General features: G+C 48.9%; 1 protein-coding gene and 1 long non-coding RNA gene across 5 annotated transcripts; both read right to left on the bottom strand.

Moving 5' to 3' along the window:
- Nucleotides 1-3172: 3172 nt before the first annotated feature.
- Nucleotides 3173-16342, bottom strand: ZNF821 (zinc finger protein 821). 4 transcript variants are annotated; one of them, XM_082489457.1, is made up of 8 exons: nt 16296-16342; nt 15859-16067; nt 14283-14374; nt 7225-7350; nt 6549-6691; nt 5878-5982; nt 4811-4977; nt 3173-4079 (listed from the first exon to the last, which is right to left on the bottom strand). In XM_082489457.1, exons 3-8 carry the CDS (start codon nt 14320-14322, stop codon nt 3425-3427), a joined length of 1236 nt encoding a protein of 411 aa, XP_082345583.1. In that variant the 5' UTR covers nt 14323-14374; nt 15859-16067; nt 16296-16342; the 3' UTR covers nt 3173-3424. The 4 variants fall into 4 exon arrangements, with proteins under 4 accessions (XP_082345583.1, XP_082345582.1, XP_082345581.1 ...); XM_082489456.1 differs by lacking the exon at nt 16296-16342 and having other exon boundaries at nt 15859-16264; XM_082489455.1 differs by lacking the exons at nt 14283-14374; nt 15859-16067; nt 16296-16342 and having other exon boundaries at nt 7225-7868.
- On the bottom strand, nt 10089-12723 carry LOC309676814. The gene is made up of 2 exons (XR_014269626.1): nt 11995-12723; nt 10089-10713 (listed from the first exon to the last, which is right to left on the bottom strand). It is a non-coding gene; the product is annotated as an uncharacterized lncRNA (long non-coding RNA).
- Nucleotides 16343-16626: the final 284 nt, after the last annotated feature.

The raw sequence follows: 16626 nt of genomic DNA, 5'->3' as shown, positions 1-16626 counted from the left end.
GCCAGGGGAGGGTCTGCCCATGCAAAGCAGAGAAACAGACGTGTCGCACCGGGGGAACCGGCTGGGCTGCGCTGAGGCAAGGAGGTCTTTGTAGATAAGTGCTGATCCCTCAACTATAATCCCAGTTATGTAATGGCTGTATTAACATGTAACCGACCGCATTGTATCTAAAGCCTTAGAACTAGTCAGGTGCTCCCCTCCAACCTTGTTCCCACCCCTTTCCTCCTACCTGATCTTTAACAAAGCATTAATAATTCTAAGGATAATCTCTATTTTGTTGTGCTTTTTTTGTAACTGTTTTAAATAAATCAATTTGTACTGTATATTTGTACTTTTGGTGAGATCCTTTTTCCTGTTTTACCATTTTAAGTCTGTACTTGGCTACACACAGATTGTATTTTTATTGTTAATGCTCTTATGAATATTGCATTTAACTTGTTGACTCTGTAAACACAGTATATATCTATATATATATATCTATATATAAACCAATAGCTTTTCCTTTGGTGTTTGAGACTTTTTGCTTGTCTGTAGCATCAGTGATCGTTAAGATGTGGCTTCTCTGGTCTTTATACAGAGTGATCTGGAGACTTGTGACAAGTGCAAGGTAAAGGCCGTCTGACGGATTATAAGCCATCATTCTGTGTTCAAATACTTTTGCTTTTATGAGGCCTCTTTCTTGAACCTTTTGGAATAATGATCAGGTGCCAGTGACGCCGCAGGGAAAGTTTCAGCTACAGTTTGCAGAGTGAAGCTACATCTCTGCTGGCCAAGCAAAACACACAAGGTAGAGCAATAGCAAATATGAGAAGCAAACTGTCGGTTTGAGCATGAAAATGGACAGAGGTAAAAGTGAGAGATCAGTTCAGAGAACAAAGGAGTATATGAACAAGGGAACATGGAACTGAATAGATCTTTTCCAGATCTGGTGCCTTTTCCCAAAGTGAGAGGCAAGGATGGCTCCTGGATGTCAGTTCTGTTTAATGAACGATATGTTAAAACAGCTTCTGTAAGGTGAGGAAACAAGATACTACAGCAGCATGTGGAAGAAATTCTAGTGTTGAAAAGATTAAATGCTTTTTGTAGCAAGCATCCACAAGACTGTCTGTAAGGTTAGTTCATTATCATGAAAAAAATGCAACATTATGCACTTTGAAAGAAACTATTATAAGCATTAACTAGGGCTTTAAGGGACTTCAATCAAAAATTTTTCAAACTGAAAAAAAAAAGAGGGAAAAATCAGGTTTTTAAGTAGACTGGCTGAAAGGTTTTGCTTCTTGTTTTAACTTTACTCCTCTGATCTCAAGAGGGGCCTTGCAGTCACCATTTCTGACTTACTGCAGAGAAACAGCCATCGGAGAGAAGCTGGTAGCTCCCAAGGTATTTAGACCACTGTGTAACTGTACTGCAGACCTTAACAGGAAATGCTATGAAAGCAGTAGGGGTCTTCAGGCTACAAAACATAGATGTGTGGAACACCGGTGTTTGGTGGGCTGGCGTTTGGAAACTACAAAGCTACAGCATGCATTTTTAGATGCTCATTCTTTAAGAAACCAAATAATGGAGACTATATCACCCCTTTGCCCCCCCATGAGTCCTGCTGTGCTAATGTTTTGCCTTTTCCAGTTTAAATATGCCTAGATTTAATTTTCATAGTTGCATCATTTCATAATGATTTCTATTAGCAATGGGAGCCTTTTCATATAGGTACAGACTATGATCACATTTTGCCTTGGCTACCTCTTGAATAAACTAAAGGCAGCTTAAATTCCCTACCCTCTGGCAGGTTTTTCTGGACTCAGTTATTGTAGTTTTCCATGGCTTTTCCATGGCTCTTCCCTGGCTCACCTCTTTTCCACAGTCCTCTCATAGGTTTTGCTGCTGAGTGCAGAAGTAAAAGCGACTTTCCTACCTGTGTGGTTCTGTTTATTGATGGTTCCCCTCTTGCCCCCCCAGTGTTATCTGCAGTGAATACTCAAAGTCATTGTTGGTCACAGGGGAATTTACTATGAGAATGAATAACGTGAGTGTGATCCACGGTGCTAGATGAGCAGTGTTGTATTTGGCTGTGTTAAAATGGTTGAACAAGCTCAGCTTACTATGAAGTCACAGAACGGTCGAGGTGGGAAGGGACCTCCAGAGGTCATCTGGTCCAACCTCCCCTGCTCTAGCAGGGCCACCTACACCCAGCTGCCCAGGACCATGTCTTTTGAATATCTCCAAGGTGGGAGACTCCACAGCTTCCCTGGGTAACCCCTGCCAGTGCTTAGTTGCTCTCACAGTGAAAGAGTGTTTCCTGATGTTCAGAGGGAACCCCCCTGTCTTTCTGTTTGTGCCCACTGCCTCTTGTCCTGTCACAGGGCACCACTGAAAACAGCCTGACTCCATTTTCTTTACACTCTCCCCTCAGGTATTTCTAAACATTGATAAGATCCCCCCTTCCCCCTCAAGCCTTCTCTTCTCTAGGCTGAACAGTGCCGTCTCTCTCAGCCTTTCCTCATAGGAGAGATGCTCCAGTCCCTTAAACATCTTCAAGGCCCTTTGCTAGATGCTCTCCAGTATGTCTGTGCCTCTCTTGCACTGGGGAGCCCAGAACTGGACACAGTACTCCAGGTGTGCCTCACCAGTGCTCAATAAAGGGGAAAGCAAATCTAAACAGCACTAGAGAACTGACCTACACCTTATCGTTTACCATTCAATCAACTCTTTCACTTGCAAACCTGAAAAACCTTAAGTGAAAATTAACTTGTGAGTAAACCAGCAAAGTTGTCTGCTGTTTGCTTACCTCAGTCAGCCTTTCTGTTAGTGTTTATATGGCGTATCTTAGAACAGGAACTCAGTTTCCTCTTACTTTTTCCATAGATGCTACTGCAAATAAGCATGTCATGATAGTGTTAAGAGAAAGGGTGTGCACAGCCATTTCCAGGCAGATGACGTACTCCTTTGCTTCCTTTTTATGGGCACAAACTGTGAGGGATTTACTCCTGGAGGAGTTGTGGACTATCAAAGTCCTCAGCTCCATAATTCATGCTGCTGTAAACAAGTTCCCTTTTTAGTGAGGCAGGCTTTCACCTACAACAGAACTGCAGCAGCCCAAGCCTATCTATGGGGCACGGGTTCAAGAACAGGACGAAGCACAAAAGGTAAAGAAGAGGACTCAATAAACGTGAACATTAATTTATTTTCCCTCTGTTCACAGGCTGTGATTTGGGCCTCAGAGCAGACTGTATCCTCAGAATCTGCTCCCACCAGGGCTACTTTGGCAAATGTCTCTCAGCTCTGTTCTCATCCTATGTTCAGAAGAAAACCAGAACCATCTGTCAGGGAGAGTCAGCCAGGGACCCACAGCAGCCTCCTGAGTGTAGAAGCCTGCTAGTGCACCCGTGGCAGATGCAGCAGAGGCAGCACAGTCCTTGGCTGTAGCTTAATGCAGTGTGCTGTTGCTCTGCTCCTCAAAGGTCATTTTGCCCAGCAGCTGGCTCTCCAGCTCCACATTGCTCACTGGCAGCTGGAAGAAGTTCATTTCAGCTGCCAAAGCGGCCATGGCAGAGGGGTCCTGGCCAAACTGTGCCCGGAGCATCATGTCCATTTTCTCCAGGCGCCGCTTGAGCCTCTTGGCCTCGCGCTCCCGGATGAGCCGGGCCTGTCGTTTCTCTGGGGTCTCGTTTGCACGCTTCAGTCGCATGGCTTCCCGGTCTCTCTGCAACCGCCGCGCCCGCTGCTCATCTGTCTCTTGCATGCGCTGCAGGCGCTTAGCTTCTCGATCCCGCATACGCCTCACTTCCCGTTCTTCAGGTGTCTCATTGTCCCGCCGGCTCTTCTTGGCCGTGCGCTCCCGCTCCAGACGCTGCAGCCGCACTTCCAAGGGCTCGTTCTGCCGACGAAGTGCCCACTTTCGCATGCCAGGTGTCTGTGCCTCCAGCAGCTTACGATAAGCAGCGCAATTGTTGCACACTAGGAGGATGCCTGCAGGATACACAGGGGTGTGAAAGGCAATGTCTTTCCCCTCAACACTGGAGGGGCCCTCGCTCTGTGGTGCTGGCAGCCGATCTGCACTGAGCACCTCTGGCAGCTTCTCACTGGAAAGTAGAAAGAGCAGAGAGTCAGACACTTGGTGCTGATGGAAAACTCCCCATCTCAGACTGCCCAGGGGGCTGCAATGAACAGTACCCCTATTACAGCCCATGATAGAGGCCTCTGCTGAACCATTCCTGCCCACAGATGTGTCTGAATATCTAAAATGAAGAAACATCATATCCAGGGGTAGGAAGTGGGTTAGCCCAGAGCAACATCTGGGTTGGAAGAGCACAAGAGCAGAATTAGCTAGCAGGCTGCTCTTCCCCATTATCTCTGGATTTCTCCTTTCAGCCCTGTTCCACTGGTCAGTGGATAATCTTCCACCAGGCAGGACACAAACAAGGAACATTTTGGTTTCTGCCTGTAGTCCTGCTCTGGAAATGATGAAACCATCTGGGCAGTACAGACCTACTCATAGATTGCTGGGCAAGAGCAGCAGTTGATTGATCTCCAGTGACTGGAGACCCCAGTACCCCCAGTACTTTCTGCACAATTCTAGTTCTTCACAGAGCTAAGGAACACTCTTTTAGCAGCACAGCCCGTGGAGGTCTTAGCAGGTGATGCAGCGCTGCAGGCAGGAAGGGATTGAGGGAATCTCACTCACTAGGGGTGTTCACAACTCTCTTAAAAGCCTTAGTGGGTCCACAGCCATGACTTCTGTATCATTTAAGGCAATCCACCTAAACTTTAATGTGGGTACCCTAGCCCACTCACCAGCCAGGGTGACCCTGACCTGTTGAAAGTGACGTGGCTGGTGAAACGTGCTCCACACACTGCACAGTTTGACAGCTGGTCCTCTGAATGGATCAGGAGATGTCGCCCAAGGGATCCCGGTGAGCTGAGGGCTCTGCCGCATACAGGACACATGTAGCTCTTGGCGCTCACCACAGCTGCAGTGTGCTGCAAAACAACCACTAGGTTGTTAGTTACAAATTGCCCAGCTCCCTGCCCAGTCTGAGGCATGCTCAACTGACACGGCAAACCATTCAGTTCAGCCTCGTAGAATGGCAACACTTTACCACTAAACCTCAGCCTGACAGCTCCTAGACCAAGCTCAAGGCATTTGGGGTGTCACAGGTCAAACAGCAAAGAGGAACCCTTTCTACAGCTCCACTCCAGTGCGAGAGAAACAATTAAGGCCAAAACACTTGGATCGTAAGACCTGACCCTTGTTTTCAGAAATGCATCTGAGGAGCTGCTGTTGCTGGACAAAGCATGACTGGACTAACAGTAGGCAGGATGTTGGTGAGAAAGCGCTTAGATGGGGACAGCTGGTGCAGGTAACTGGCCAATTCAGTTCTGCTTCATTCCTTCTTTTACAGACTTTGATGTGCTGTGAAAAGAGCAATGACAACAAAACCTGTGAGATTCCAGCACAGACTTCCTGCAGTACTGGAATCATTTCAGAAGAAGAACAGCTGTTTTCATGGGTGGGAACTGTGATAAAGGTACAAAATAAAGAACTGAGTGATGATTAGGAGGAAGGTTTCTTATCTCAGTGATGTAAAATTGCTTCCATGTTTAATCTGAAGGAGCTGCCTCATCTTAGCCTGCAACTGCTTGCAGAGACTGTCTTGGGATAGAGTTATATTTTCCAGATCTGCAGATGAGTGCCTTGCTGATTCTTTCCCTAGGACACCCTCTGAACACAGTCTACTGCTGTAAACTTCAATCACATCCTAGCTAGAAGCTCAGTTCTGTGACTGCAAAGACCAGAACAAAGCCACCCTGTGCTTTGGGTTGTTTCTGGATTTGGGGCTTAAGAGCAGAGATATCCCACAATTTGGAATCATCCCCTACCTGGTATACGTGAGCAATAAGCTGCTCTCTGCTTCCGCACTCCAGCTGACAGAGGGGGCACTGTGACAGTCCCAGCATAGGGTCAGCATTCAAACTCTCAGGCACCTACAGGGAGATAAAGACACTGTGTGTAAGGCACACAGATTCCCCCCCACACACAGCCACCCCACCCTTAGTATCTAGTCAACACTGCAGACAGGCTTTGACCAGATCAAGTGCTGTGTGCCCAGTCCCGCTGGGGCTGGTTTGTGTTCTTGCAGTCTGAAACTGCCTTTATGTAGCCTATGAGCAAAAATCCTGCTGTCTCGGGGAGAACAGGCAGATGCCTCACGACCTCCACTCACACCCAGTCTCTTGCCAGCCCAGTGGCTCTGGTAGGCAAGGCCTGCTCTGTAGCACAATGGAAGGGGTAGCCAGTCAGAGAAAGGCACCAGAACTGAAGGAAGGGGCATGGCACAATCATCTTAGCCAGCCAGGAGAACGGAAGTTTGTGTCCTGTTCCTGCCAGCCCAAGAGCTCTTCATACCCTTTCCTCCTGCCAGGAGATGTTGCTTGGAGGAGGTAGGAGGGAGAAAAAGATAAGAAACCATTATGGGGAGAGGAGGTGTTTAGATAGTACCCTTCTCTCTCCCTGGGAGGGTAAGGGGAGTGCAAAGCCAGTACACACTTGCCTCATTTTTTCTCATCACAGGGGTTCCAGCCGCAGGTTGTTCTGCGTTTTCTAATTCTTTCTTCACTTTCACCATTGAACCATCCTCCTCAGATGTATGGGAAGAAGCTTCATCCTGGGTGGTTTCTTCATCATCGCTGCCACCTGGAACATGCAGAATAGTTATTCCAAGTGTCAGGACCCTGAGGGCGCTCATAGGCCTTAATTGTCCTGACCAGCATCACTTGGGGCCTCTACCCACCCCCTCTGACCAGGGGCTCCATTTAAACTCAGGCTGGGGCACTTCAGGGGCTGAAGTGCTCTGTAGAGGCCCTGGACCTGTTTTGTTACCCTGCTTTGCTTGGCAATTACTGGACTGTCAGATGGATCTGCTGCTGTTACCACCCTGCTCTGGTAAGTTGGGACTGCATCCCAGTGGTGAGGTCATTGCCCAATCTGTGTTGTGGTGGTCCTTGGCTCCAGGCTTGCCTTCCCTTAGGGAGCAGCCCTGCTCCTGCTGTTTGCTGACACTAAGTCCTACACAGGAGCCAAGGCCCTCTACAAGGGCTAACCCAGAGGAGGAGATAGGTAAGATGGTCCTTAGAGGACCCCCACAAGCTGTGCAGCACCTAGCCTTGCCCTTTGTCAGAGTCTCCCCAGTCCACTACCTTGCGATTATTGGTAGGGGCAGAACTCACTGCTGCTGGAGTCAGGGTCTTGCAGTGGATGAATGGTTGGCCTTTGGTCCCCAAGAGCTCCAGGAAAGTTGTTTTTCATCATGGCTTGGCGGGCTTGCTCCTCCAGCCCTGCAAAGACTTGCTCCCCTGGCAGCCACAAGGACAAAGAGTCAGACTGGTGCTGTTCCATCACTTTCACCACCAAGGCTTGCCAAAAACACAAGTGTGGGGCTGCTCACCTGCACTGTGCAGAACCTCTGAAGTCACCTCTCAGAAAGCATTTAAGCAATCTCTCTGCTTGCCTACCCTGCAACACAAGCCTCTTGTACCTGCTGATGTGAGTCTAGTCCCTGTGTCTAGAACAGTGTTGCTAGTGGAAATGTTCAGCATCAGGCTGTTCTCTGCATATTCTTTATATACTACTCCAGCCAAAAAAAAAAAAAAAAAACCAAACCCAAAACCACCAAACACTTGTGAGATCCCATATATCTGCCATATGTAGCCAGGTGGCTTTCTCTGCTACCAAGGTATCTGCCATTAGAGCTACAGCATAGCTCTAGGCTGGGGGAAGACACTCTGGGATTGTGATGGTATCCCCGATCAGGCATAGTGCTATATGGCTCTTCTAAATCATTAAGTCCTATTCCCTGCTGTAACAGGCAACTTGCACAAAAATAGAACCTCCGAGTGCCTGGCACCTCACCTGCTCTCCATAGTGATACTAAAACCAGGGGGTGTCCTTGATGTGCTCTGTCACCCCTTTCTGTCTCGGGAGGACTGAGGACAAGCTGCCCCTCAAAAAGGTATTTGTGCTCAGAGGTGGTGTTCTGCTTCCATGATGGATAACTTGCTTCACTACCTTGCCAAGGAGTGGCTTTGGCTGAAATAAATCTGTGACACTTCAGAAAACTAAGGGAATGAACCCAGAAGGCTGAGTTGCTTGTTTAGGATAGCTTACAGTCTGTTTGTTGAATGACAGTGATCACTAGTACCTCAACTCAATAGGAGATGGCAAACACATTGAAAGAAGGCAATTTTGTGCTTCTCTGAAAGAAAACTTCTTACAGCAATCCCTGCTAAGGACAACTTTTGGTTCACAAGAAAAACAATAAAAGGTGACCATTAATTTTCATATTAAATTGAACAAATTACTTTGTTCTAGGTGTAGTCATGATTTGCCTCTCTCAGTAGATGAGCTGGGAGCGCTTGGGACAAGGTGCTGAAGTTCCCAGCAGGCTGGCTTTTGGGTTAAATTTATCAACTGATTTGTAAGTTCTCAAGAACCACTCAAAGCATAAATACAAAAATGCTAAGGAAAATGCAGTACATTTTTCACATAAAACAAAAGTCAAAACATAGCTTTCAGAAGAAAATTGTGCCTTTTAGTATAGGGCCACAAATGGCATCAGTATAACCAGGGAATTGAATTCTTGGCACACTGAGTGCACCAGTCCTGTTACAAGGACAGATACATTCCCACACGCTAAACTGTTTCAGCCAGCTTTGCCCCATATTCATACTCACACTGCCTTTCTGGTGCTTACCTCGCAATTTCCGGCAGTGCTTTAAAAAGCAGTAATTTATGGAAGATTTCAAAGACCTTCAGAAGTTTCACGGAGACTGTGGGAGAAGAGTTTTAGTTCCCAACATCCCCATGGAGGTTTCCAAAAGCATTTGAAGGCATTTATCATTCTGTTTCAGAAATGTGAAAAAGGTTTCTGTAGAGAAGACTTGAGAACACAATCGGTGTGGGGTGAAGAGAGGTGCTGAGGAGCACCTTAAGTCTATTTGTCACTGAAATCAGCAGGCACCATTGTGATTGCTGTGACACGTACTCCCATCAGAAGTCATTTCAGCACTGAATGGTTTTCATAACCTGGAGTGCTCCTTTTATGTCTGGACCACAACCTCACATTGGTGGGACTGAGATACAGACTGCATGAACAGCGGACACAACAGAATTACAGTGCCTCTCCAAGAAGCAGATATCCACAAACCACCAGGATAAAAGCCCAGAGACCAAAAAAGCGTTGCAAGACAAAGAGAAAGTATGGTGAAATGAGGAAACCTGCAGAACGCAGGACAGATGTAAAACTACAGTGGGAGAGTTGCTACCTGTGACAGTTAGAAAACAGGATCCACAAACACCATTGCAACTGCTAGTGGAAGCAGTTATATGTTTGGTTTCTTCCTCCTTTCCCCTTCCAGGTGGCTTAGGTTTCCACTGAGTGCCAGCCTGCAGTCTAATGGCAGGTAGGTTCCTGCTCAGATATGCAGACAGTCTGCAGGATTTTAAAAGCTGTGATCTTTGTATGAGGTGACTGAAGAGGGAACTCCAACCAGGAACACTAGCATCAACCACAACAACTAGGAGAGCGATCATGTCTGCCAGTGGCCTTTCTGTACAATGTACCCAGAACCAAGTTAGCATTGATTCAGCGCAGGGCAGAGAACTATCAGCTTACAGCCAGAAACACAAACTGTTAACCAAACCAGTGCTGTTAGCAGAAGATGTCTTGTACATTCTCGACTAGCCTGTATCTAAAAAGGCATCTTTTAAAAATGCTGTCTTTAGCTTATACAGAATTTCTTATGTATTAAACTAAAATTGTCTCCAAAAGAACTTGGGGAAGAGTGTCCTGTTCATCTACTGATGGACTAAGTCCTACTTTGATGAAGCTTTACAGCTTTGATGTTTAATAGGTACAGGGTTATACTTTTATTGTTTCTGCACACGCATGTTCACATACAGACACTTACACCCCCACCTCCACCCCACTTTGAATACACTTTCATTCATTTGGAAAGGGAGTAAGACAGGCAACAGCTTTAGGATCACTGCTATCAGTAAAGGATGTTATGCTCAATAGTGAATTCACAGACTCTTCTCCAGAAGTTTCTTTATTAAATACAAAAAGGGCTGCAGGCTGACCACAACACCAAAACAGGTCACTATTTGTTTTACAAACAGCTAGAGACGTAGGACAGTCAAAGATCATACAAATGCCTCTGCTTTGCATTCCAGTTCTCCTCTCCATAATCTTGTAAGTGAGTGGGATGCCAGTTGAGCAGCTGTGGAGGTAGGGGGCAGCCCTGTGGTACTGTGCAACAGCAGCAGTTATGACCGCTAGGATCTGGTGGCGTATCAACTTGGTAGCCAGAAATTATTTATTTTTTTCTGAGCCCTTCCCTTCTTGAACTGTATGAATGCAGGATAACTCTCAGGTGTTCTGGAAAATAAACACACAAACAAACAACCCCCACCCCAAAATCCACAAAACAAAATAAAAAAGAACTGCATCATTCCCCTGTCTTCCTTCCTAAATAGAGAGGTCTCTCAGACATGAGCCACTTTATTCCCTCCTTGTACATCAATTTAAAGTCCCTGTTCATGTAGGTCTTCTCTGTGTTCCTTTCCTGGACCTGAAATTTGCAAGTCTTTCCACCACTGTGGATCTAGTCCACCTGCCCCATCGCTATTCTGGGTTGTCCACACTGCTGTAGTGGTTACTGAAATGAAAAACAACACAATTGAAAGCGTTAACAATGGCAGCCCACAGAGCCCTTTAAGAACCAAGGGTTTTGATGCAAGTAACATTTCTTCTCAGTTTTGAATGCTGGGTGCTATTTCTTGCAAGATAGTTTTTCTTCAAACTGGGAATGTTATAGACAGAAGAACTGAAGGAACACTGAAGAGCAGAGAATGTGTGTGTGTCAGAGGGAGAGGGAAGGAAACAGAGGATTAATGGGATATTGGGACCATGATAAATAGATCTAAGAAGTAGGAATTAACTTGGCTAACAAAAGCTGTTCTCGAGTTCAAAAATAAGCATCACTTGCAAAGGGTACAAGCAATAGAAAGAAAAGCAGCTCATGGGACAGCAGGGAGAGAAAAAAAGTGCATGCTAACACCTGCGGCAAATTTTTGGCAAGCACAAGAACAGTGAGTAGCTCATAACTGATGGAGTGACAGTGCAGAAATGGATGGGCTTGAATGCAAGTCAGATGAATTGCTTAGACAGATTTTATACTTTAGGCTCTGGGAGAAAATAAAGACCAAATTGAACCAATTAAGATAATATCCGAAGGAAAAGTGTAACTGCATTGCATTGTTCAATTCAATGTGGAATGGGCAATGCAGTAAGTATATTCCAGTATTACAGTTTCATTTGTTACCACTTTTTCAGGTGTGTTTTTCATGCACCATGTGGCAAAACAAAATTAAATTATTAAGAGCTAGTTATGTGCGGCAGCCCTGCCTAAGGGGAAATTACTACAATTAAAACTGTAGGACTGGCCATCATGCACAATGAGACTTCTGTGATAATAGTAATTTTTATCATTGTTTCTGTATCATTTTGAATTTCCTTACACATCAACTTCCATTTAAAACTGTTTCTACTTGTAACCACACAACTTCCCAGCCGGTCGCTCTGCATGCCAAACAAAGTGATCCTGTGCTAAGTGAGGACAGCAAACCATGTTGTGAGAGCAAGGTTAAATGAGGGCCATGCCAAGCCTGGAAAGTAAGCCCAGAAAATAAGCCCGGAAAGAGGTGGCACCAAGCAAGCCAGGGAGAAGAGATCTGCAGCTGTTGCTTGCCCTAGTGAATCCAAGAAAGAAGATAATGTGGAGTGGCCATGCAAGGAAGAAGTAGGCACCGTCCTCCCACAAATTTGTCCAGTTAGATATTCACAGTGGCATTTATGCAAATCCAAAAAGCACTTCCCCAGTCCCATAGCCTGCCAAATCAGACCCCAGCTGCAGACAACTGCGTAAAAAGCTGCATACCTGCTGTCCCTTTTTTTTTTCTCCTCTCCTCTCAACCACTTCAGTCCCTGTGAAGAAGTCTCAGTAATGTGTCTGCTATGTCTCAGCCTGACTCCTCATTCTGCTGGCTCACCCAGTTCTTGGAGCTGATGCTCTCTCCGATTATCCTCGTCAGTGCACTGCATGGCATTTCTGGGCCCTCCAGATACACAGCAGGCTAGGTAGACAGAGAAGTCCCAACGATTTGGCGGTGTTCATCGTAACAGACAAGATTTTCCATCCCAAGGTGGAGACATCACCATTGACATGTTTCTTGTATCTTTCGGTCCCTTTATTTTCTTGTGGTCCTACTTGCTGCTCCTGATGGCTCCTGTTGAATAGTTGCTCTGTAGCAATGTATGGCATGTAAAGGAGGTGAACAGGTCCCAGAATTCCTCTCTATGGCATACCAGATGCCAAAACCTCAACCTCATGCCCACTGATAGCATGTTTGTCAAATAGCTTCCCCTGAGATCAAAACTGGAGATACAATCACTGGTATTGCAGATAAAAAACGCAATGTCCACTGTGAAAATAGAGCACAACTAAACTCCGTAATATGTATAGTTTCGTATATAGTAGTACGAGCTTCTGAAGAACATAACCCTTACATGGTGGAGTGCAGAAAACAGCCCACCTAAATATCATGGAAACTCTATCTGCACCATTAGAGCTGTTGTACCCCTTGGTTTCCATACACAAGAGATCATGACTCTACATCAGGGGAGACAGTGTAAGTGCATGCCTTATGTAAGTCTGATCTAAACAGCAGCAGTAATATTTGGGCACTATCAGAAGCAAAAGTGTGTGGACAACAAGATGTGTTACTGGCATCATAGGACAAAACACAGGACATATCAAATTTCTCTAAGGAAGACAATTCCAAAGTCATTAATGTACTATCAGGCAAATCAAAGCTATACTCTGCCCGCTGTTGAACCCAGCACCCAGAAGCAGGAATTGGGAGAGCACAAGTCAGTGCAGATGCCAAAAGCCACGCCTCCAGATTCTTAACGCTGGCCACCAAGGAAAGCTTTGTTAGCTCTCCCATGCCTAGCTCAGCAGCCAATGGGGCTTTCAAGTCCCAGACGGAGGTAACTCTCCCCAGCACACTCACTGAGTGTGCAAAGTGTTAGGCTATATCACAGTGCATTTTCCCCTAGTACAGAGAACAGCATGCATAGATTCCTGTTGCCATACCCATACAAAAAGGCAGCACAGAGCAACACGCAGAGACATGCAAGCCAGCAGCATCAGCAAAGTGAGGCAGTGTTAGGGCTGCAGCATTCAGCGCTCTGTCACATACTCCTGACAGCTACTACAGCTTAGCAATACCCAGGGCCCTCTCATCAGCCTTGCTTTCATCTATCTACAGAAGTGGAAATTTGTTTTCCTCTTTCCAGCCCAAATTCCAAATGTCTCCACCCACAAAGCTGGGTACGAACAAGGTCATAGGTTCAGCCCCCCAACTTCCCTCTGCTGCAATCAGTCAACAAAAGCCGTATATGTGCAGTTTCCCCTTTGCAGCCAAAGATCCATACGTGTCTCTTAGCTCCACTAATATCTTGCTGTAGCCTGCCCACAAGAAGTGCTGATGTACAGCATCTTCAGACCTTTCACTATCAAACAAATGCCAGGGTCTTGACAATGCTGGAGAAATGGAGACCTGTCCTATCAGCTCAGCTCAAGAATGATCTGACAGAGAGCATTTATCTGTCCAGTATATTACTTAGCCACTGCCCACTCCCTGCAAGGAAAGAGCAAATGGCTTTCTTTACATTGTCTGGCAAGAAACTGAGATACAGTGAGCTTAAGTAACATGTCCAAGGCCAGTCAGTTGAGTCTGCGGTAAGGCAAAGATCAGAACCCAGGACTTCCTGGCTTTCAGCCACACACTCAAACCACCTTGCCTAGAACTTCCTTTGCTACCCAAGATGGACCAGAGCCCCAAAGTCATGTTTCTTAGTATGCTAACTTGCACTTGTGACAGTGTGAATGCAAAGCACAGCTACAGGCCCTGCACATACACACCTACCTTTACAGCATGAGTTGTTTGTTCAAGCCTATCCCTGTCCTGCCATGCCAGGGCACAGCCAGCTCCCCTGATGCACAGAGCTCAGTTTCTCTTCTTACAGTCCCTAAGACAAAATGTGAATAACCACCATTCCCCCACAAACTGTACCTTTTCATCATTCCCCTCCTCCCCGTCTCACTCCACAACAATCCAGCTAGGGCAAGGATCCCACAAGGCTGTGTAACATAATACTCACAGTGAACTTTGTTAGGAGTGGTCTGTTTCCGACGGGACATGTTTCCCTGACCTGGGAGCACAGAGTGTTCGTTCCCTCAGCAGAGGGCTCACCTGAGAAGAGAAGAGCCTGTCACACACACCACTGGAACCTTCTGAGCCTCTGGCCAAACACAGCTGGCTGTCTCAGGCTCGTTCCCCACCCTTCTGCCTACAGGGCTTGTGGTATATCACCACAGCTGTGTTCAGTGCCAGCATCCAACATCATCCACAAGCATTTCACAAACCGTGGACAGTCCCACCCAGTTCTCAAGTAAAGTTATAAGCAATCCTGTCCCCTGCACTCAAAAAGCTAAGAGTGCCCCACTTCATGAGTGACTGCAATCTCAGTCCAAACACCCTTCTTCCCCCTGTCCATTCCCAGGGCTGATAGGGCAAGAGCCTAATCAAACCCACAGACCCTGCCCTATCTTTGGCCCCCCACCCACAAAGAGACTGAGGGAACACAAGGCCCCACCATGCCCAGAAGGCTGGTGTCAGCCCCCAGATAACCCAGCCCAGGCAGACAAGAGAACCCGCTGCCCTACAGTCATAGCTCCAAACATGGCTGCAGCAGTTGATGGGACAGTGTGGCCAGCCTAGGGACAGGTCTTGCCCCAGACAGATCCCCCTCAAAGGGACTGACCTCACCGCCCTCACAGATGGGCACAGAGAGAGGGAAATAGCAGAGCTGCTGCCCCCTCCCTGCTGCCAGGGCGCCCCTGGGCAGGCACGGACAGGGACAGGCAAGGGGGGACACACTGCCCACCCTCACGTGGGGAAGGACCACCGACGCCCCACCTCACACGGGGAGGAACGCACCCCCTTGTCCCTCACCCGCGGGGCCACACTGACCCCGTCCAGCTTTACAAGGGGGGGAAACATCAACTCCTTGTCCTCAAACTGACAGAGGAAGGAGTCAACCCCAACAGTCCCCTCAGGCACAGACAGACAAGCTGAACCCACTTCCCCCTACAGACGGTCACAGGGATCCCGTCAGCCTCCTCTCACAGAGGGATCCAGCCGGCAGTCCCAGCACACGGGAGGCGGCAGGAGGGATCCAGCCCACAAGCAGACGGACACACAGACAAACGGACCGCGCTCCTCTGGCAGAAGGACGGACGGAGGAACCCAGCCCGGACCCCGAGGGTGCCGACGGACGACAGAGGGACCCAGCCCGACAGCCCGGACAGACAGACGGGCCCGGCCCCTGGCAGGCAGAGGGACCGACGCTGCCGCCCCTCAGGCGGACGGCGGGATCCGGCCCGCCCCCCGCAGGCGGACGGACGGCCCCGGCCCACGGCCCAGCCCGCCTTACCCGGTCTCGCTGCAGCCGCAGACAGACAAAGGGCCGCCGGACAGACAGACGGGCAAAATGGCGGCGCCGCCAGAGCGCGCGGCGCGGGCACGGGCACGGGCGCGGGCACAGACACGGCCCCGGGAAGCCCCCGGCACGGCCACGGCCCGGGAAACCCCCGGCCCGGCGGACGGCAGGGTCCCGCTAGCTGTCAAAGACCTCGCCTTCTCACCCCAGTTTTCCATTCTCTGAAGCATCTCACCTGTTTTTCATGGATCCGTCCCAGCCGGCAGCTCCTGGCCGCCCGGAGGAGGTCATCCGTGCCAGCTGCCGGTCCCCTGTATCCCGGCGGGCAGCCCCGGGAAGCGGCGCCGAGCTCCGGCCCCCTCCGCTGGCAGCGGCCTCTCCCCACGCCCGGGCCGGGAAGCGGCTGCCCCTCTGCCTCCCGAGCTCACCAGAATCTCGCTTACCCTGCAAGGTCAAAAAAAAAAAAAAAATCACGATTTTACTATTAATTTATAAGCCACCACGCGCGTTATGAACTCACGCATCCGTTTAGAAATGACACCCCCACACCCCCTGCACCGCAGAGCGGGGGCCTCTGGGCTGCTTCCCCCCGCAGGCCATCGTCAGCCTCGGAGCAGCCGCCGCCGCAGGGGCCTGCGGGGACCGCCCGCCACTCGCCCCGGGCCAGCTTACCCGCGGGGCTGCGCCGCCCCGGAGGAACGCAGCGGCGGGACTGCAGCCCCCGGCACCGGGCTCAGCCTCGGCCCGACCCCCCCCCCTCACGAAGGCGCCACGACCGCCTGGCCCTCAGAGAACCGGAGACCCCTCCGCCCACCCGCGACCCGGCGCGGTGTCTTCAACTGAGCGGCTCCCGTCCCCCGTAGAGGCGGGGCTGACGGCGGGGGGAGCCGCAGGCGGAACGCTGTGCTGCCGGAACCTCCACGCCGGGGGAGGGGTACCGGCGGGAGCTTATCGGGAGTACACGGTACACTCACGCGTAGAGGATCCCTGCGATCGGTCATTT

This window comes from Vanellus vanellus (genome assembly GCF_965231255.1).
Source record: "Vanellus vanellus genome assembly, chromosome: 12".
Classification (NCBI taxonomy): domain Eukaryota; kingdom Metazoa; phylum Chordata; class Aves; order Charadriiformes; family Charadriidae; genus Vanellus; species Vanellus vanellus.
Note: the sequence above shows the minus strand (reverse complement) of the source record. Positions and strands in the feature narration are given on the sequence as shown.